Source organism: Carettochelys insculpta, chromosome 7, assembly GCF_033958435.1.
Source record: "Carettochelys insculpta isolate YL-2023 chromosome 7, ASM3395843v1, whole genome shotgun sequence".
Taxonomy (NCBI): Eukaryota; Metazoa; Chordata; order Testudines; family Carettochelyidae; genus Carettochelys; species Carettochelys insculpta.
In genome coordinates, this window is record NC_134143.1 from 44,423,318 (window position 1) to 44,445,427 (window position 22,110).

The 22,110-nt window shown below is 40.0% G+C and overlaps 1 protein-coding gene across 2 annotated transcripts in view; it reads right to left on the reverse strand.

Annotated features, from left to right (window-relative positions):
* Positions 1 to 22,110, reverse strand: part of KNDC1 (kinase non-catalytic C-lobe domain containing 1) — a 125,618-nt gene that overhangs the window by 79,359 nt on the left and 24,149 nt on the right. Inside the window, exons 4-6 of one of the 2 annotated variants that reach the window (XM_075000428.1) lie at positions 9,395 to 9,541; positions 5,988 to 6,105; positions 4,545 to 5,560 (exon numbers count right to left, since the gene is read on the reverse strand). In XM_075000428.1, coding sequence (XP_074856529.1) covers positions 4,545 to 5,560; positions 5,988 to 6,105; positions 9,395 to 9,541 — 1,281 coding nt within the window. The remainder of the gene's footprint in view (positions 1 to 4,544; positions 5,561 to 5,987; positions 6,106 to 9,394; positions 9,542 to 22,110) is intronic. The other variant, XM_075000429.1, reaches the window with a different exon arrangement.

The following is a 22,110-nucleotide window of genomic DNA, read 5'->3' on the forward strand; positions in this document are numbered from 1 at the left end:
ATCCTATTTTTGTGTATGTATCATTTTTGTATTGTGAGAATATCACTTAGGAGGGAATAGCAGTACTTAGACAGCTTAATGGGTGTCAATCAACACCTGAAGAACTTGTCTGTGGACATGAGCCAGCAGACAGGCAAAGGGTGAGTGCCTAAAGAGAGACTTGGACAGGTGACCTGCTCATATGACAGGGTCCAGCTAGGAGTATACTGTTACACAGAGAGAGTAATGGAATTCCCTCCACAGGGGAAAGGATAAAATGTATAAAGGGACCCTGCAGGTTTCTCATCTTTTGTCTTCAGCTGTTCTCATTTTAGTCTTGAGCCTGCCTTGGAAATTGCCTGACACAGCTTATGGAAAGCAGAGGACTTTACTGAAGATCCATCTTGGAATAAAGATAATTTCTGACCTGAAGAGTTCACCTGATATAAAAGCAAGTGTTTAGGGTAAGATCTCACAAGTAACTAAAGTTTTAGGGAATAGAATTAGCTATGCATGTCCTCTTATTTGATTTAGTAACTCGTTTTGATCTGCTGGTCATTATTTATAACCAATTAAATTCTACTGTTTTGCTTAATAAACACCCTTTCTTTAATAATCAAACCCCGTGTAAATTGTTATTACCCAGGGAGAGCTACCATTGTGCATATCTCCTTTTCACTGATAAAGCGGTGCAGTGACCATATTTCCCTAGGCTAAATACGGGACACCCTGAGGAGGCAGGCGATGACCCTTTCCTGGGACCTGAAACAGAGGACTGTCCTGGCCAAAACAGGATGGATAGTCCCCCTAGTCAGGCAGTGGCTGCCCTGTGGGGGCTGTCACCCTCGTGGAAAGGTGCTCGCTGGCTGCAGTGGGCAGCTGCAGCTCCCAGCTACCTCATGCCTTGGGGCATTGGGAATGAGGTTGTGGCCCCTCTGGGGGCCTCCCGGCTCCTCCGGGCAGCAGGGAACCATGAACAGGGCGGCAGCCATTCCAATGCTCCTCCTGGCTTCCCCAGGGACAGAAAGCTAGGAGCCAGGTGCAGCTGTGCCCGTCCAGCTCCTGGTTCCCCTGAGCAGTGGGGAGCTGGCTCACAGCCATGCCTTCCGGCTCCGCAGGGAGTTGGGAGCCAAGAAGCAGCGATGCTGGTCCAGCTCCTGGCTTCTCCAAGCAGCAGAGAGCCAGAAACCAGACAGCAGCTGCTCCCCCGCACAATATAGGGCAATTAGCTCCTTTTTTAAAATAAATGGGAATGCGTTCCTGGCACCCAAAATATGGGGCTGTCCCAGCCAAAATGAGACAGATGGTCATCCTACAAAGGGGGCTTACCCAATGAGCCCTCCCAGTCAAATCTTTTTCATGGAGAGGGACTTATTTGGGGTTTTGATCCCTTCTGGTTGCTATGCCCTAGAACTGCTTCCACACAGAGCTGTAATTAAACAGAATCTACATTTCTCTTTGGAGGTTGGGGGCTGGTAACTCCAACTTTATGCCTTGGCTGGGGGAAACCAAAGGATCTGGCTCAGCAGGACAGAGCAGGCGGGGAACCCACTGATGGGCACACTGAGGAACACGCGAAGGGGGCTTCTGTGACAGCACCCCATCACAAGGGAAAACTGGAAAGAAAATGAAGTCCCCTCCAGAATTCCCTGTAAGTGCTTTGGTTTCCTTATTTCCTCTGCAAATGATTAAGTATGATGAGGATGATGCATGTCATCAGAAAATACTTCATACTTTTGTTTGGGCAAAATCATTCCACTGAGTCCAATTATATGACGTTTACTTTGGAAGTAGCGTGGCTTTCCTTAGTTATTGCTATGAGGCAACTTTGCTTAAGACCCCCATTCACCAAATTATTTAAGCATTTGTTTATACTTTATTCATGTTTATGCTCCACTAAATTCAGGGGGACTTATAAAGAAAAAAGTTTAAAAGCCTATTTAAGCTTTTCAGAAATAGCCACATGGGAGTTTCAGCAAAGCACTGTTGAATCTGCTAGCCTACAGATATCAACTTTATCCATCATCCCCAATTCTTTAATACTGCACCATTAGCCACTTATTTATATGCACAAGTCTGTGCCAATTCTCATTTTCTCTGCCTTTCTAATTTTTTGAAAATACATCCTTTTCATATTAGAAATGATTTACAAGGCTAGATTTTTAAAAAAATATTTTCATCAGTGTAGTTTTGATGAGGATTTTGAAGATATAGTATAGATAAATACATATTCTGGGCATCAATGACCTTTTACTTTAATGTGAAAAGCTCTAATATATTTTGTATGCCCCTTCTGGCTACTAATGAAAATGTTAATAAATAACTGAAGAAAAATTGTGTAGTGATATTCTTATGGTTCACTGTTGATCCCAATTGTACAAATCCAAATATATGGGAATAATAAATATCTGAACTATGCTTGCCTTCTGTCCCAAGAGTAGTAATATATTATGCAAACACATGCTGGCATCTTATAAAACAGCCACAATGAAGCAGCAAGTATCATATTAGCTCTCTCCTTGGGAGCACCATTCTGGGAATAGACCAATTTTTTTACCTGTAAATGATATTTCACCATTGATCAATGTCATTCTCTACCTAGGTGGGTTTTCATTTCTGTCAGACTTGACTAGCTATGAGTGACCAACAGAACACAGATCTTTGAGCTCCAAAATAGTCTACCTTAAGGTTCCTTTTAGTGTCCCTCTGGTGTGAAACCCCCCACTACTTGTATAAAAATATTTTAAAGCACAGATATGAGAAACCTGATTGGAATGAAATTGGTTATAGAAATAAAGGACCCCAACTCAACCTTGAAGTGATAAATATTTATTTATGGAAAGGCAAGCTATCACTAAGTGCCCTCAGAAGATACATTGCAGAAGCACGACAATCACAAATGAGCATTTTTAGTACTGCCAATCAGCCATAAAGCACACAGGAAGCAGGGTTAGGGCATTAGACAGATAGATGCTGCCCTCTGGAGAACTATTATTGACAGACAGGAAGAAAAACCCATCTATTCTCCAGAGTGGACAAGGTTAATCACTGTTTAGATAGGACTTTTATAGCAGTCCTTCTAATTAGAAGAATACTTGGACAGACAATAACCCTGTGTCTGTACGTGCCCCTTCCTTTCGAAAGGGGCATGTTAACGTGTGTTCAAAATATGCTAATGAGGCGCTGCAATGAATATGCAACACCTCATTAGCATAATGGCAGCCACGGCAATTTGAAAGTGCGGCTTTTTGACACACGCTGCCCGTGGAGATGGGACCTTCTGAAAGAAACCCCCAGTTTTCGAAAGCCCTTCTTCCTATCTGGTGATAGCTCAGGAGCCGGCCTAGCTACATCACAAACTCTTAAGTTTGATAGCCACTAGTCATTTGCTACTGCTCAGGATGAGGGAGTATATACCTCAAATCTGAGACCTGATATGAGGCAGAGATTTCCGTTATGACAGGCAGATTGATCACTCTCTCTTTTACGGAATTTTATTTATTTTTAAAAAGATTCCTCTCCCCACACATACCTTAGACAAATGAAGCATGAGAACTGAACATGCATGCTGATCACTCTGTACAAGTCACTACATAACCTGAGAATCTTACATAGGTATTTACAAATTTTCCTATTCCATGGATTGCTCATGATTGTTTGAGTGTGACACAAGAGAAAGCCATCTATTCAGAGACCGAACTTGTCCACTCTGAGAACTTTGCGGAGGGGAGGAAGAGGAGGAGAGGAAGATTATTGCCTTAAATGTCTAGTAGAGTAGAGTATACTGCTGGAATCATTTCTCTCCCCCACCCATTTTTTGGCTGTTCTTAGAAGCAATACATTTTTGGTCAAAGTATCAGAATCCAGTCATGTACACACATAACACATGCATACCGAAATGTAACATAGCACATATAAGAAGGTACTTCAAGAATGGAAGATGAACACAGAATTTTTACAAAATTCTGAAATAAGCTTAAATATGTATGTGGCTTTGAAAGGAAAGGAGGAAATCTTGGACTTATTGAAGTCAATGGCATGTTTGTCAGAGATTTGAATAAAGCCAGAAGCTCACCCACACACTCTACGTCTCATCAATGCCTGTACAATGCACTACAATTTGGTGAATTTTGTGAGTTAGCAAATATACGAACCTCCTAAAATACAAAACCAAACCAACTCTTCCAAACACACACTCAAAGATAATTAATCAAAATACTCTTTATGTTTTATCTCAACAAATGGCACTTAATTTTAAAATTATATGCTGTCACTTTGTAACACACTAGTGAGCATATACCAGTACAGCCTGGAAAAAGTTAACATGATGAAGACTTCACAATGATGACACCTTATTGCAGTGCCTTACTTATAAATCTTCAGTGAGAAAAAGGGACAGACCAAATTCATAATGTGAATTGCAAAGCATGCAGATTAGGTGAGGTTCAGTTCTATACAGCTGTGTTAATTTAGGGATAGAGAGGAATAACACACAGTATTCAAGTCATTTCCTCTCCACATAAACGACTACAGCAACCATATAATGAAAGTTTTGTTTTTACTACCTGTTCATTACTTCTGACTTCTGATTCTCTGCTTCCACAGTGATTTTCATTATTGTCTGTACAGTGCACACTACTGACCAATTCTGGAGAACTAGTTAGGCTTGACCTATATCCATTCCTATTGTTTTTTGTAGATAACACTGAAGTCATCTTATTAAAATATGATAAACAATTTTCATTTGACCCTTGAGAAGTTTCGATACAGTCCTCCTGTGCCATATAGTTGTCTACCATTTCATTTCCAGCAGCTGATTGATCCGGGCTTTTAAATGTATTAGTGACATGTCGAGTTTCAGAAGTAGCATGGGAACATTCTTTTGTATGATTATGTGACAGAGAAGCTTTCTTTTTACCATTATTAGATGGCATATATTCTTCTTGATACATTCCAGAGACCTGCATACACACACAAGATGCATCTAAATGAAGATCTGAGAGTTGGTAATTCTTTAATTTTATTCTTAGTGTATTATCATCACTGAATGAATTAAGTTTTCCCTCTGAAGCAGCAACCTGATTATTGTTTAGAGGTACTGACTCATGTGCTCCTGACTGTTTTTGACAAGCCAGTAGTCCACTGTTTGTTGGAGATGTGAAAACATTATTTGTTTCTGTAATTTCAAGTGGTAGTTTTGGGAAAGTTTTCATTTTTCTCAAGCAACCTTTCTTAAAAACATCTCTCTCTCGGTCATTAGTAAATGATTTGGTCTCCAAAGCAATGTTAGCTAATCTTTCATTATGTATTACATGCTTGTCCTCTTCTTTGATCTTTCTATCTTGAGTTGTAAATTGTGACAGTTGACATCTTTCATTATCCAGCTCAATTTGCATTTCTTTTAAACCACACTCTCTTACATTCAAGGCCATATTGGATACAGAAGAGTCTCTGTGATAGTTTGCTGTCATCTCTTCCACTGTAGAGGAATCACCTTCTATGTTGTTTTTTTCAGTTGTGTATAACTTAAATCCCAGACTTTTCTGACACACTTTTCCCTTTGACATGTTATCACAGCTGTCTAGATGCAAACACAGATGTTCACATTAAAATATGTTTAAACCTTCCATCTTTTCTAGGCCTTTTCTTTTATGCTTTATACCTTTTTGCCCCCACAGCACATTTGAAAGTACATTACAGAAACAAGATTATCTGAACATGTCATTTTCATCAGAAATGACAAATTTTTGGAGTAATCATAAGCCAGAATGGAAAATTGTTCTGTGTAAGTTTATTATTTTCATTGGAAGTTTGGCTTTTTCTTACTAAAAGAGAATACATATGTATTTTGGTCCAAGTGTTATTAAACAGATTATTTTGTTTCTAAACAAAATAAAATAAGTGCAGCAACACAATATAACTCTTCCAGATCATTTTCTTTGATCTCACAGTTCACACATTAGATTTCCTGAACTATATTATTTTAATCTGAAATACATTAAATTTACCTTGAAAAGTACCAAATGATTCTATTGAAAGCACTCTTCTTCCAACAGCAGAGAGACTTCGACAAATATTACTTGAGGAATTAAACTTCAACTTTTCTTCACATAATGATATAATACTCTATAAGATGATTAAAAATTAACACATTTACTGGTTATTTAAAATAAATAAATTGTCCAAGTTTTTTAACATAAAATTATCACTGTTATTGTACAGAGCACACTGGAATTTCCTAACAAGGTATGAGTACACTCAACCTACATTTTGCAATTTTTGCATGTACATTCACTTATTTCTAGCACTGGTTACTACAGAATTATTTAATATAATGTTTCAAGTTAAATATCACAATTTTAGATATAAGAATAATTAGAAATGACTGATAAAGTACTATAAAATAATTTTTATATAAATAAGTTACTCTGAGGGTTCAAAACAAAAATGAAGTTGACTATTTTATAAAGGCTCTAAATTGTTGCCTGTATTCATATAAAAGCTTTTATTTATTTGATTGTAAATTGGTTGTCACTATAGGGAGGATGGGGTACACAATCTTCCCATCTACATCCCACTGCTGTCAGCCCAATGAACAGTACCGAATTGTGCCAGGAGGGCTTTCAACAGCTGCTCTGACTTGCCTTCTGATCACCCACTGCATTACACCCAGAGTGAAGAAAGTGGTTCTGACTGACTCATTGTTTGCTTATATTCCAGATAAGTAGCCTACATGTTCAGCTGGTTAGCTTGAGCTAGGGATATTAACTGTTAATTGGTAAGGCTCACCCTAAATGGATGAGGCTTGCTGGTTCTCGTGAACCAGTGGGGGCTAGTTACATTTAACTGACTAACTAATTAAATGGGATTTTACATTCTTAGCCTGAGCCTAAGGGAGTAACTGCAAAGGACTGGCTTCCATGCATCATGCAGCCATTCGGCACCGCTTCAAAGAGAGGACAGAGAGAGGAACCACAGTGACAGACCAACCAACCCTTTGATTCTCTTTACAACTCCATCATTGAACAGTCTGTCAAATGGTCTAAATTGTGCCAGTTGTTAATGGTCTTCTAGGGGTCCTGTGTAATGTGGGGATAGCTGAGAGAACAATATATGCTCCTAACACTTCCCAGCTGAATCAGGGGCTATTACCAGAAGATCCATTGTGAGCATAATAAAGGAAGCAGAATTAGAAAAAGAATCTATCCATAGGTCTGACTGAAGTCTCCTGACCTCAGATGGACCTTATGCTACTGAACAAGTTGAGACCCACTGGTAAAAAAAGAAAATCAAGTTCTAACCTTCCTGATATTATTTGACTATATAACAGAAAATTAATGTAAACAAAAATTAAAGCAAAACTATTCATGGAAGTCAAAATAATAAACAGTAAGGGAACCAATAGTCTGAACATATCACTCTGCAAGATAGTATACATCAGTGTTTCTCAAGCAGGAGTATGTTTACCCCTAGAGGTAACCAAAGGTCTTCCAGCAGGTACATCAACTCATCTAGATATTTACTCAGTTTTACAAACAGCCTATATACAAAACACTAGCATAATCAGAACAAAAATTGCATATATACAATGTCTTGTTTACATGAGAATATAATTGATTTCTTTTATAATTGCATTGTATAAACAGAAAGCCAATAGTTTTTCCGTGGTAGTATGAGGTGATATTTTTATCTTTGATTTTATAAGAAAGTAGTTTTTCAAGTGAGGTGAAAATTGGGGTACAGAAGACAAATCTGACTCCTGTAAATGGTACAGTTGTCTGGAAAGACTGAGTGCCACATGTATGAACTGCTTTGATAAACAATTATAAAAAGATAAAATAAGAGAATCGATATGGTAAAATAAACATTTAGAACATTAAAGAGACATCTAATCAGGGACAGTTTGCTAAAACAGCTGTAGAATTATAGAACAACTAGTCAGTAATAAAATGCAGGTATTATTAGCAAAGAATGCTCCAGAAATGCCTAGACCTAGAATGACCTTAAGCCTGACTCTCATCCCCATCTTGCATACACAGAAAGTGACATTTGAGAGTCACAAAATGGGTTCTTCATAGTATAATACCCTCTTTTCTTATTTCTAAAGTTTTCAAAAGCAGTGTCTCATGAAACTAATCATAAGTTTCATACGGGAGACTTTGGTTCCACATTTTACATTTACAACCATCTGGGGAACTACTATTACCAAGTAATTTCTCCCGTCTTCTCTACATTAGGTGTTCACAACCTTCATTGCACCACGACCCTCTGCTGACAAGAACATAGTACACGATCCCAGTGGGGAGGCCAAAGTCTGAGCCCATCAGAGTGCCACTGCGGTGAGTGGGAGAGCCAAAGCCAAAGTTCTAGAGTTTCAGAACTAGGCAGGGGGCCCATAACCTGAGTCCCACTGCCCAGGAGTGAATCTTTCAGGATTTGGCTTTGGAAGGTGAGGCTTGGTCTTCAGCCCTGAGTGGCAGTGCTCAGGCTTCAGCTTCAGAACAAGCAACATTATTAAAACACTGTGTCAAGTTGGAGGTCCCACACTTCTTGGCGGAATTTAGTGTGTGTCTCAGAGACTCATGTCAGTCCTTCCGCTGCCTTGTGTGTTTCCAGAGGCAACACTCTCTGCTTACTGAGCCATTCTTATCATAGGCAAGTCACAAGTGGGGGAATTAAGCCCACTTCAGAAGGTTCAGATGCTTCAGTCCTTCCAGTAGGGCAGCTTCTCCAAGGGAAGGGTAGGGGGAGCTTAGGCCTGCCCACTGCTTTGGGATCTGGCTCACGGATCCTAGATGAGACACAGCTGATGGCACTTTTCCTCTGCCCTGAACACAGTAGCCTCTCTCTGGGCCAATTCTCCCACTACTTCTTTCTAGCACCTTCCCCCAGTACCTGGCTGAGCTGCTGCTTTCTTCCAAACATCAGTCCTCCAGCCTTTCTTCCTGGTCCAATTCTCATCTCCTTCCTCCTCCTGCCTGGGAAGCCTTTTATAGCAAGCCAGAAGGCCTTAACTGGCAACAGGTGTCAGATTAGCCTTGCTGCAGGCTGATTCTTAATGAGCCCCAGCTGCCTGCCCTGGCTGCTGCACCTGCTCTCAGAGTCTAGTTGGCAAACATTGACCCAGCTCCCAGGGTACTTGTCTTCCACTAGGCTCTTGCAGTATTCAGCCTGTGGTCTGCCACACCCACTTTGGGGTCCTAACCCACACTTTGAGAAGCACTGCACTATGTTTATAACAGAGATTAAGGATTTTTTTTTTAATAAATTCAAGACACTTTAGGCCAATTATACAATCTGGGCACACTACATTTGAAAAAAAAACAACTCCCTCTTCTACACTTGCAAGGAAAATGTTATCTTACTGAAAGTTTAAAACAAAAACAAAACAAAAAAAATCAGAGGGACACTTTACCTCAATATCTGGCCTATCTTCAGGATTCTCTTCTTTCATTTGTTCCAGCAGAGTCTGTAGATCTTGTCCAAACTCCGATTCTATCTCAGGCTCTGTCACATACTCAATTGCTGCTTTCAGTGTCGCACCCAAAGAATAGATATGTGCCTGAATGAAGTTTAAAATAAGTTATTTAATATCTAATCAATTCACCATAAAGAAAATGAGCCATAACCTATTTATTTTATGTGGATAACTGCTATCCTTGTAGAATATAAAAAAGTGAAAAACATACTTGAGTTATTTTTACAGTGTTCAACAGTTGAACTATTATTTTTAGCAATATTTTGGACAACCATGTTTATGACAAAAAGAAATATCAGGTTGCATGCTTATAACCTTTCCTCTTATAACCTCTTGCAGTTAAGATTCAAGTTTACATCAGATGTGTTTTGTATACAAAATTTCTCTACCCTTCTACATGTATGAAATTTAACAAGACAGAAAAATATGGGAAGATTTTATGATGCTCCTGTTTGATTTCTGACACAGGCCTTGGTAATGTGGTAACAGGTGTAATTCAGCTCAACTAAATGGACCCAAGCCATACAGCATCCACATGATATCCTCACTTTATGGTCTCAGTGACTTTTAGCATAGGATGTTGAAAAATTTTCAGCATTGGTCTAATTCTGATCATACTACACCCAATGTAAAAATTCCACTGACTTCAGTTGTAAAAATAGATTTAGGTCAATGCTGAGTACTTCTGAAAATCTGACTTGAAAGTATATGAAGAATTAAATTTGTCTTATCTGCATCCAGATAAGAGAAACCTTTTCATTTTTGTAGTTAAAATGGAAACAAAAAAACGTAAGCCAGAACTTTCCAATTTAATTTACACTGTATTTTCAAATTTCATTTTGAGCACACTAGTATACACTAGGTTGAATTTCTGTAATCCAACACCCTTTGAACGTGACCAGGGCTGGATGCGAGAATTTTCTGAACGATGGGAGGTCATATTGTCTAGCAGCATTATCAACACTTCCACCGTTTACTGGGCTCTTAGACATTCGGGGTAAATTACAGCTAGATAACAGCATATAAAACAGGAAATTTGGCCACACCCATGATAAGTGGTCATATGGCAAACTAAAATCTTGCCAGACTATAGATGTTGCCAGGTGAGAAAAGTTCCAAACTAGAGAGGTTCAACCTCAAGTAACGTTTCTAATCAAGCACACAACTGAATGCAAGTGTACCCATGGAGGAGGAAATTATGTAGAAAGGCATTTGTTGGTACTGATCATTGCTCTCATTGGTTAAAAAGCATGAACAATTGCACATTATAGAGAAAAGCTACAGACTAAGAGCTTTTCACACTAGATGCCTTGTTTTGATAAAGTTAACCATGTTTTGCTAATTCAGCCAATTCCCTAGGCCAAGGCATTTTTCTGATCTTCCTCAATAGCAGAACTCCCTTAATTTTAGGCAAGGAAAGAAGCAGCTACCATAATAGACTGAAACCAAAATACCGAGCCAAGATACTTCATCTAAAACAGGCCTGGTTCCTCTAGCTAAACTCATGACAGCAGAAACCAAGGGACTGCTTGCCTGACTTTGCTTGCTTAAGGGCTGTAAGATTGGTATGGAAAGCGTTTGATCTGTTTGCTTCGCTGAAAGGCACCATCCTTTCTAGTAAACAAACATCACAGTTTTGACAAAGTTAGGTCAGTGATAACATGAGCTGATCTAAGGGAACCAAAACATTCCTTAGAAATTTATTCAACTGTTGTGAGAAGATGAAAAAAAGACAGCTAAATGAGACAATCACACCTAGAACTTGTACGTTTTTCTTACTCCAGCACTGCATTACTCAGTAGACAAGAATAACAATGTCCTAAAACATGTTTTGAAAGACTCAGGCATAAAAGTCTAGATACAAATATTACAAAATCTTCACAGTTATGCATAGAAGGAGAAACTGCAACTAAACACAAGGACTGGATCTATTCGCTCTCCTTCTGCTAGCAAAGTTGGTACATACTAACATTAATGGTAGATAACTAAGAAAAATCACAATGCACAATAAGAATTATTGATAGCCTGGTATAATCCCTGCGATAAGCTGCGTAACAACGACAAATCACTGGTAAAAAGCTATACAAAACAAGAAGCCCGGGTGCCTAAACCATGAATAGTAAGGTGACAGGAGCAATGATTTCTGCACTCTTGCTAGTCTCCCAGCCATACCAGTACTCCACTTCCAAACAGAGGGATGATTCTCTTACTAAAACTGAGATGACTGTGCCCAGTATAAGTGTTATACCTTTAGTAAATATTTAGAGGATCAGGCTTTAAATAAAATTATTAGGAGGCAAAATAACTGTAAAAGAAACAGTCTTCTGAAGCAGAATCTATGTCACTAACTACTGCTTGAACCTGTAGTCATTTATGTGTTGCTTTTGAACAGGAATTCTCAGCTGTAAATAGTTTTTTCCCCATGGAAGACTTTTTTCCTTCTGGACTAGAAGTTGGTTTTATAGCCAGTTCTATAGACTGAATTATAAACCAGTGAACAGCATAAACTGTAAAATTTACTCCTTACTTTGATGCTGGATATTTCATTTCTGAAAGTTAAAGGGATTTTACGTTTCTCTGCTGTCCCAAATGCAAGACTGCCAGTAAAATCTGAATACTATATTATTTTGTATTTGGTATTTAATTTAAATGAATTACATGTATTGTGCACCGTACATGATTTCACAAAACTCCACTATAAGTTTTTTTTCCCCCCCATAAGTTTGAGATGTTAGCTGCTCTCTGCAATGTTGATGTTTTCCAGCTGTAGATATAAAACACTTGTAAACTTCCTACTCAGTGTGCAAAGGATGGATCAAAAACCTTGCAACTACTTTGTGAGAATATGCATGCCACTCTACTACTCACACATTAAGAGTATTCAGGCATCCTAAAACTGGGGGGGAAAGCAGGAGCTAGGAAGGAAGCAGTTAACCCAAAGCCTGATGGTTAAAAAGGCCCAGGGTTCCTGGCTGCCACCACTACCACAGAAGCAGTGGTGGCCAGAGAACCTTCCGGATGGCTCTGAGGGCTGCCTGAGGGCAGAAACACCACAGCATGGGGTGCTCCAGGCAGTGCTGAGGGCTGGCTGCCCCTGCCCTGCCCCACTTCCCCCAGGCCCTGCCCCTTCTCAGACAGCATGGAACCAGGTCCTTCAAGATGGTTGTCCTGGGGCTCAGCAAGTCTGTCAGCTTGCCTAAGTGCACCACTTCTTTTTGGAAACAGATCAAGGTAATGGTAAGATGCTCATGAAAATAATATTGTGAGTACAAGTAAGCACAGTGATACCAGATTCATACCACCACACATATTTGAACCATTCGCCACATATCTGACACAGAAATCTTAATCTACCAGTGTCCAGAGACATTGGGGCTGTCTGGTGGTCCTTGGCAGCAAGGCCTAATGGCCCATACTCACATTGCCCTCTAGGCATCAGCTACTCTGGCCATGGGATAACCAGGGTAGGAAAAACTGGAGCCACCCTTCTCTACCAGGTCTTGGTCCATATAGAAACTTGAAATACATGCCTTTCTATTCTGGTTCTAGTTGGAGCATGCAGAGCAGTAGTGAGGGAGCTGGGTTCCTCAACCCACAGAGGAACCCCTGCTGAGCTGGTGTGGGGTTGATATTCACCAACGCAATAAAAATAAACAATCAAAAAAAAAAGAGAAATCCCATCTTCTCAAAGGCTATGTCAAACACAACAGAGATATTTTGTAAGAAGCCCTTCCGGAAGATCTCTTCTGAAAGAACTTCTTTTGAAAGAGTGTGTCCACATACAAAAAAGTGGATCAAAAAGAGATCTGCTCTTTTGAAAGACAGTGTTCACACTTCCCTTGCTGTTTCGAAGGAACAGGTCAGGGATCGAAAAATTAGGTGCCATGAGGACTGCTCTTTTGAATGAAGGGCCCTGTGGTGCATCTACACACATTTGTCTTTCTAAAGAAGGTTTTGAAAGAAGGTGTTCTTCCTGAACGGGAGTGGAAGAGCACATTTGAAAGGAGCACTGTATTTTTTTGATTTACTTCTGAAAGAACACTTTTGCGTCGATGCTCAGAGGGATCTTTTGAAAGAGCTCCCTTCTTTCAAAAAAAATCTTTCAAACCAACTTGTTAGTGTAGACAGAGCCTAACAGAAAGTGAGGGCATATTTCTCCCCATCCCAGACTGAGTTGTCTGTGTCACACTTAGGTTTCCCTCAAGACACTAATTTCCAACATCTATGATATACTGGTAGCTCCATTTTAAGATTAAGATGAAAGCACGTCCAGGCTCAAGCCTCATCAAGAGGAAACAGGGAGTCTGAATAACATACTAATGTAGAAGCAAGTTCTCTCTCAAGTTTTTCCTTTAGGGAACGAGGCGTATTCAAAACTGAAAATATATTTGCTGGAAAAGTATCATACCTTATTTATATTAAGAGAAGTTGTCTTGAAGCTGGTATCCTCACAGCAACCTTATCTTAGATATGCAGAGAAGTACTAATGGATTCTCTGAGGCAGTTGCAACCAGCACTCCACCCATGGGGTATACGGTTTGGAAAGTGGCAGATTTGGTCCTACACTAGCCAATTACTGTCAAGTAATCAGCTAGGTTAAACACACCAAACTACTTCCACCCTGAGCCAACCACACTGGGGAAGTTAAGATGGCTCTTATCTCCATGTCCTTTCTCTCTACTCTTCATTCTCAACTTGTGTCACATTGATATAAGGAAATAAATTTGCGCAGAATATAAAGGATGTTTATGCCTTCAGTATGGTGTATAATTGGCTGTACAGACAAAAAAATAAAGACAGCCTCTCCCCCAGAGAATTTGATTCCTAAAAGACAAATAAGATACTCAGGAGATGGAACTAACTAAGATATCCAGAGGGGGAGACAGTTTCAGGTTTAATCTTAGAAAAAATATTTCTACTACCTTAATGAAAGACAAAATGGCTTGTACTATCTTGCCACAACTAGAGGGACCTAAGGTCATGTGTATGGAAAAGAAGATGGAGAGAAGAGGGGTGGGAGGTTTGCAAAGGGACTGTAATGGGAATCTGTTCTGAGCTCAACATTTTATCAGTGATCTGCAAGAAAGTTAAATTACTGCTGATAAGATTTGCAAGCAACAGAAGCATGGTGTTATCAGTATGCTGATGACCCTTTTTAGTGAGGGTGACCCAGCTTGGGCACTTCTGAAATATATCTACATAAATTGAGTGACCTGGATTCCTCAGAAAGCTGATATGAGTCAAATGTGTTTCAATACAGCCAAAGGCAAGTCTGCACACCTCAGAACAAAGAACATAGACCATATGTATACAGTGGTAGACTGTATTCTGGAAACAACAACTAGAGAAGGACTTGGGACCACAGTAGATTACTAAATGAACATCAGCTCTCAGTGCAATGCTAGGATGACTACAAATGTTCCCAATGACTAGGCAGGCTAACATGATCTTTAGCTGGATGTATAAGCAAGGGAAATTTGAAAACAGAGATATTACTTTTGTGTCCAGCATTGTTGAGACCATTATTGAAATGCTGTGTTGTGTCCTCATCTGGTGTCAACTGTGCCAGTCTCATTCCTTGGCCCCAGGTCCTCTGTTTAGTCCACTGGCCCCACCATATGAACCTCATTACCCTTGCTGGGGCAGGGGGCAGGCTGGGGGGGGGACCCCATCCCCACCCACTCATTCTGGGTTCCAGCCCAGGGACCCTGGATGGCCATTACCAGTGAGGGCTGACTCCCTTCACCCTTGCCCCTGCAGCTCCTCTCCCGGGGCCACTTCCCCCAGATGATTCCCCCTGGTACCTCCTTCCTCTAGTGGTAGCCGTGGCAGCAAGTCCCCTCCTTTGTTTGGCTCCTCCAGCTGATCAGCTCCCTCAAGCGTCTGGTAGAGCTCCAGAACCCCGGATTAGGGCAGTCCAGCCCCCCAGGGTTGCTGAGGCCCCTCTCCTCTTTTGTGGTCTCTGGTGTTCCTCTAAGTTTCCTTACTTCTCATTCGCCTTCCAAACTCTCCTTAACCACTCTCCCCTTTCCCTGCGTGGAGAAGGGCTTATAAAGGTAGTCCTGAGTAGGACCAGCTGGCCCTAATTGATTTAGGGCAGCCTGCTCCTCAGCTGCTCCCACTTTGATTGTCAGCTCTGTCTCCGCTCTGTTTTTACTCCTGCCTCCCCTCTCCTGGCCCCACCCTGCCACACCACATTTTTGTAAAATAAAAAGAAAAACTGAACTGTGTTCAGAGGAGAGTTATGTAGATGATTTGGGTCTAGAAAACATGCCTGATAGTGAGAGACTTAAAGGCTCCAGTTACACTAGAGAGTTTGTTGACAAACTCAAATATGCCACACATTTACACACAAAGTGCCTTTTGTCAACAGCATATGGACAAAACCCAGCACTTTTCCTGACAGGTTCTGCCTCTCCACTACAAGGCATAACGTCTTCATCAACAAATTTCTGTCAACGAAATAGCTGTGTAAACACCCCCAGGGGGCCTTTCTTGACAAACAAGGCATCCAGATGTAGTACGCAGAGGCACTGAGACCTCATCTGGGGTGAGTGAAGTCTCTGCACTACAGCCTCAGCTGAGAGCCATCTGGCCTTTGGCTGATGTAGAGTGCAGGGCTTTAGACCCTATGCTCGCAGGTTCTATCCCTGGTGCTGGCAACCCTAGGTCTGTCGGCGTTACACAGAACAATGGGCAGCCTTGTCTGCTGTGGTTCCGGGTGCCTGTTTTGTTGAGAGAGCAGCCAGGCAGTCTGGCTGCTGTCAACAGAGCAGAGCACTCTCCCAATTTGCTTTTGTGTGTGGCCATGGTCTATCAACAGAAGTTTTGTTGAGAAATCTCTTCCAACAGTGACCGTTGACTGAGTGCTGTAGTGTAAACGTAGCCAAAGTTCAATATATTTAGCTTCTTAGCAAAAAGTTAGGAGGTCACAATCATAATTTAAGTATCCACCTAACAAGAAGATATGTGATACTAGAGGGCGAACAGAAAGCAGCAGAACAAGATCCAAAGGCTGGAAACTGAGTTGAGAAAAATTCACACTACAAATACAGTGAACGCTTTTTAAACTGGTAGGGTGATTAACTATTGGAACAACTCAAAGGATATGTCTGAGACACCATCACTTCATTTTTGTTTATCAAGAGTGTGTGTATTTTTATATATGCAACTGTTCAACCACAAGTTATTCGCTTTGATGAAGGAATTAGTGGCTGGAATTAGCGGCCTGTGTTATGCAGGAAGTTAGACCAGAGGACCACAATAGTCCCTTCTGGCCTTAGAATTTATGAATTGAAGAGCAAGAGAGGAAGCAATCTGTGGAATTACTATGTCTGAATACAAACCATGACAAAGGCTCTGTTGTGTTACTCCTTGACAGAAATAAATAGCCTTCTGTAAACACTCTTACTTGCAGATTCAAGAGGCAATAAGGAAAAAGCCAACAAGGCAGCTTTGGAGAGTGACTACATAAGCATTTGGCATCTTTATTGAAGTATTCCAATTATGAATTAGTTATTTACATTCTGTACTGGAGATTTCACTGGAGTTCAACTATGTTTCAGACTTCAAATTTAAAAAAAAAAAATAGGCCACATAAGAATTAGCAGTGCATAAACAAAAGGTTTCCAACGAGGCATGAATAATAAGATACATGAAAAGAGGGTTTTTCGTTTGTGAATTTCTATCCAACCTAATTTTGGCTGTCTCGGGTTTCATTATATAATTGAAATAGGTTGTCGTTTCATAGAGATTTCCATACTTTGATGGTGCTAATCATTTAAATTCTGTGAATTAGGCCTGAACACTTCTGGCTTTTGCTTTATCAAACTAGTGCTTAAAATGAAAAGATTAGGAGAGATGTTAAATGGATGATACATCTTTATTTTTAGTTTGTTGGACTGGTTATAAACATAAGACCTTTATGCAAACCCAGGTCAGATGATAATGAATACCCAAGGAACTCTATGCATATTTCTTCACTTGATTTACAAGGCTTTCCACAACAAAGTTCAAATACCTCTGATAATGCTCAGAAATAAATCATACATATTAAGGCCAACTAGAACCATCATTTTCTGACCTTTTGTATAAACATAGTCACTAGAATTTAACCATTTTCCCTGTATTGAACCTGATAAATTATCAGGAACCGAAGAGTCCTGACACCACCGCTTCCTTCCTTTAACCACAGGAAAAAAAAGGCCACACATTCCCTTGCATTATTACAAGAGAACTAAAATTATGAATATTGAAAAATTATGCAAAAATCAGATTTCAGATTCTATTCTCAATTGCACCAGCATAATCCAGACAAATTCCATCCATTTTGGATTTTATTGTATACTTGAAATCAGAAATTTGACCCAGAACTAGTAGCCATAAGATCCCAGCATATTTTCTTTCTGGAGAGCCATTCAGTATCTTGCATAATATAGTGGGCAAATTAGTTTTAAAGTCTTGTTCCAAAACAGAAAAAACAAATGGTTTCCTCCATATCTTAAATTACCTTGAAATATTGTATATATATGAACTTTTTAATCCTTTTCACCTCAGCTGTGAATGAAAATTAGTCTGCAAATATAAAAGCTAATATTTACTAGCTACTTTGAAGTTATAAAATTGCTGAAATGAACTGTAGGATAATAGTATACCTATATTCAGGGTTGGCTGTGTCTACACTACAAAAATAACTTCAAAAGTTTGTACTCTGAAGTTACAAACTTCAAAGTTGAGCATCTACACACACACCCGACCTTGAAATTAAACTTTGAAGCAGGGAATTACTTCATTCCCAGAATAGAGTAAGGGCTTCAAAGTTGGTCTCCCTTACTCTGAAGTAAGGGAAAATGAGTGTAGACTCTCTGCAGGCTACTTCAAAGTAGCATCTAACTTCGAAGTTAGTTTTTAGTGTAGACACACCCATTGAGTGAGTTTGTTGTTTTTTAACTTATTCTGATAATCATCTTATCTCATTTGTTTGCACAAAACTGAAGTATCCAAAAAGTATTTGAAAGCTATTTACTCAAAAATATTTCTTCCAGGGGAAAAAAATGCATTACAGTCTAAGTATAATCAAATAATCTGCTTGTGCTTGAAATTTACAAGCAATTCATTTCACTACTCAGATTGACTTTTTTATTGGCCTAGTATCTAAATGAAAGCTTGCAAGTCTTAACTTGCTCTTGTGTGAAATGTCAAGCAATCAATTTGTGTTGCACAACATTAGTAACCCTTTGCAGACATTCCAGCCCAAGACAACCAGAGCTGGAGCAAAATAAGGAGAAGTAATCCAACCTACTTAACTAAAAAGCAATAGTATACATTTCTGAACTACACAGTGCATACCATGATCTCTAGATGCACAGCACCATTGTGTATCAGTTGCCCCTAAATATTCACTTAACATCATAGCTGCTTACTCAACCTCCTTTTATCTGAAGCCCTTATAAAAAGGTTCTGACACTATTCACTATTTCCATTGTCTTACACTCTGCAAAGCTGACTAATTTTAAAGATTTCTCTACTTTCATTACCTTTATCTGAAAGCCAAGAATATAAGAAAGAATCTAAATAAGTTTGGACATGGGGTAGGGTGATTAGGTGCCAAGTTTTCAACTGGAAGATCGGGTTGAAAAGGGAACCTGACGGTATTTGGTTAAATGCACTAATTAGAAACCCAACATCTGATTACTGTGGGTGGTTTAGTCAGGGAGGCACGAGTTCATCACCTGCACCAGCCCATACTGAACCAGGGCCACCTCCTACCTACATCAGACAATTGCAGATCCCAATCCTGGCTCCATAGATGAGCCCTTCCTGACCCAAGCTGGGGGAAAGGTGTGAGATGGGAAGCACAGCAAGTAAAGAGGGCTATGCGGGGAAGGAAGAGGAGCAAACAGGGTACAGGGCCAAGGAGGGGATTCAGAAAGAGAGGCAGGACAGAGGCAGGGATGAGGTAACACGGGGAGAAGATTCCAGCATTCTTGTTGGAGTGTCTATGTTTTAATATTACAAAGTTGATGGCAACCCTAGGCAGGGAAAGGAGAGCAAGATTGGATACAGTGGTAGATTAATATAGAACAACAAAGTGGTATCTACAATTGAAACGTTTCAGTGTGCCAACACTTTTCCTAGACACCCAAAATTTCTATCTGGAGTACAACAACATGGCAGAAATTTCCATCTTGATTTATAAGATCCAGGCTAGTCTATACAAATTTTCATTTTAAGCAGACTCAGTTATACAAAATGATGATTGTCACAGTTCAGAAGGCTATTCTGTTCAGTGAGGCAGATCTTCCCCATTAACATTAGGAATCACACATGAACAGGAGAAATAGGATTTGATAAGAAAAAAAATGTTCTGCAAACATTATTAACAATCACTATCCTACTAAATCCCAACAACAACCACACAGACGGCCATATTTTCTCAGGGGCAAATAGGATACTAAGACCACTTGGTAGCAGAAGATCATTATGTTACCTCTCAAATTCATATTAGATTTTTTTTATTGTGCAAGGAAAAATTACAATTACAAGTTATTAACAACAACAACAACAACAACAACAACGAAAACCCAAACAACACATGTATCAATAAAAAAAACAAAACACCCACCAAGATCCATGCAGTGCAAAGACAACCCTGAAACAGGGAAAATTTAAATTTATCTGTGCTGTTATGACAAGTTGCCTATTTCAATCTTAATTTAATAAGGCCTGAATTCTTCTGTGTAGGAGATGCATCACTAAAATGATCAGACAATGATGTACATGGACAGACTTCTTTGTGGAACTTATACCAGGATAAGTGTTCTATTTTATGTAAGTGTATTAGTAATCCTCTCCAGCTAGGCCCTCACATTCCCCTCCACAATACAAATCTTGGCAGTCACTCAATAACCAAGAAGGATGTTTTCATGTCACCTTCCCATTTGTGAGTCCATTGATGGCTGATCAGCCCAATTTTGGAGCTGCAGATCTTATAACAGGTGTTAGTAGCTGTTGGAGAGGTGCAGGCCAGTTTTTGATGCTCTTATCTTCTTCTCCACCTGTCCTCATCTGCACTGCAGTGGAACTGCTCAAATTCCCTCCCGCCCACCCCCTTCACAGATTACCATTCTCCACTGCTAACTGTCTTGGGCAAAGTTCTCAAGTGTCAGCACTGATTCTACACTTTTTCATGTGTGCATTCAGCATGCCGACTGGCCCCTCAATGCTCCTCTGCCCCTCCTCCAATTTGGAAAACAGAATCTGTTTTGGGAGGCATTGATCAGACATCTGAACCATGTTACCAGTCCAACAAAGTTGTAGATGAATGCTAATGGTTTCAATGCTGGCCATGTTTGATTCTTCCAAGATGCTAGTGTTCATGTGCCTCTACTCCCAAGAGATATTTAGGAGCCTCCTGAGGCAACGTTGATGCTATTGATCAAGTGTCTTCAAATGACATTTGTATGTTGCCCAGGTTTCGCATACTTATAGTAGCGCTGGAACAACCACTGCACGGTATACAAGGAGCTTTATCTTGGGATAAATGTCCTGGTTCTTGAAGACCCTTTGTCTCAGGCGGGTGAAAGCAGAGATTGTACAGCTCAGACAATGCTGGATCTCCACATGAATGTCAACTTTAGCAGAAAGATGACTTCCAAGGTATGGGAAGTGCTCCACATCTTCCAGCAGTTCTCCATTGACTTCAATAGAAGTGCATGAGATTGTCCCATTAGTGAAGCTTGGTGAAGCACCTTGGTATTTTTGATGGTCAGTGTGAGGCCAAGGTTGTATGCTGCAGCAAAGGCACTTAAGATGGTCTGAAGGGCTGTAGAAGAAAGAGCAAGAACCACATTGTCATCCACGTACTGGAGCTCCATGATCAAGGTTGTGGAGGTCATACTTTAAGCCGTCAGTCCCCTGAGATTGAAAAGCTTCCTGTTCATTCTATAGACAACTTTCACACCACCTGGAAGCTTGCCATCAATGAGATGAAGGGTCATGGTGAGGAAGATGCTGAACAGGGATGGGGCAATGACACAGCCTTGCTTGACTCCCATTTTGAGTAAGACAAATGTTTTAGAACTTACACATATATAGAATCTGAATCTTAGGGAAAAACCAATGTTTCAACTTTGACCCAGTGATAGTATTAAATATATTTTTACAGGATTCCAGTAGCCAAAAAGCAGTATTAAAGATTGAAATCATATATTCTGTCTCTGTATTGTCACCTCTCTCTTTTCATACCCAATATATCTCAACCCAGATACAGAATATATTGTCCTTTTCAGTGAAAATTTGATTCTAAAGCTTCAAGTACATTTGCCATATTTCCTAAAGTATCCATCGATTCAAGCTGTAAGGTGTAACTCTCATGTATGGTCCACCAAACAGACAGAAGCTAGACATTAAAACAGAGCTTAAAGACAGCTTCTCAGACCCATAGCAAGGCTCAGTCTCTTCCAGTCAACACATAACTAAGAGAAAAACATCTCTCTTCTAGACCTCACTTCACAAACAGACCTATTTCTGCACAAAAAGAGCTCTTCCAAGAGGCTGTCAAAAAGGGTTATGAAAATCAGCTTTCTACCTCTTCAGGGCATCTCTCTTCAAAAGGAAAGACAGTGAATAACTGAATAATAAAAACATGAATA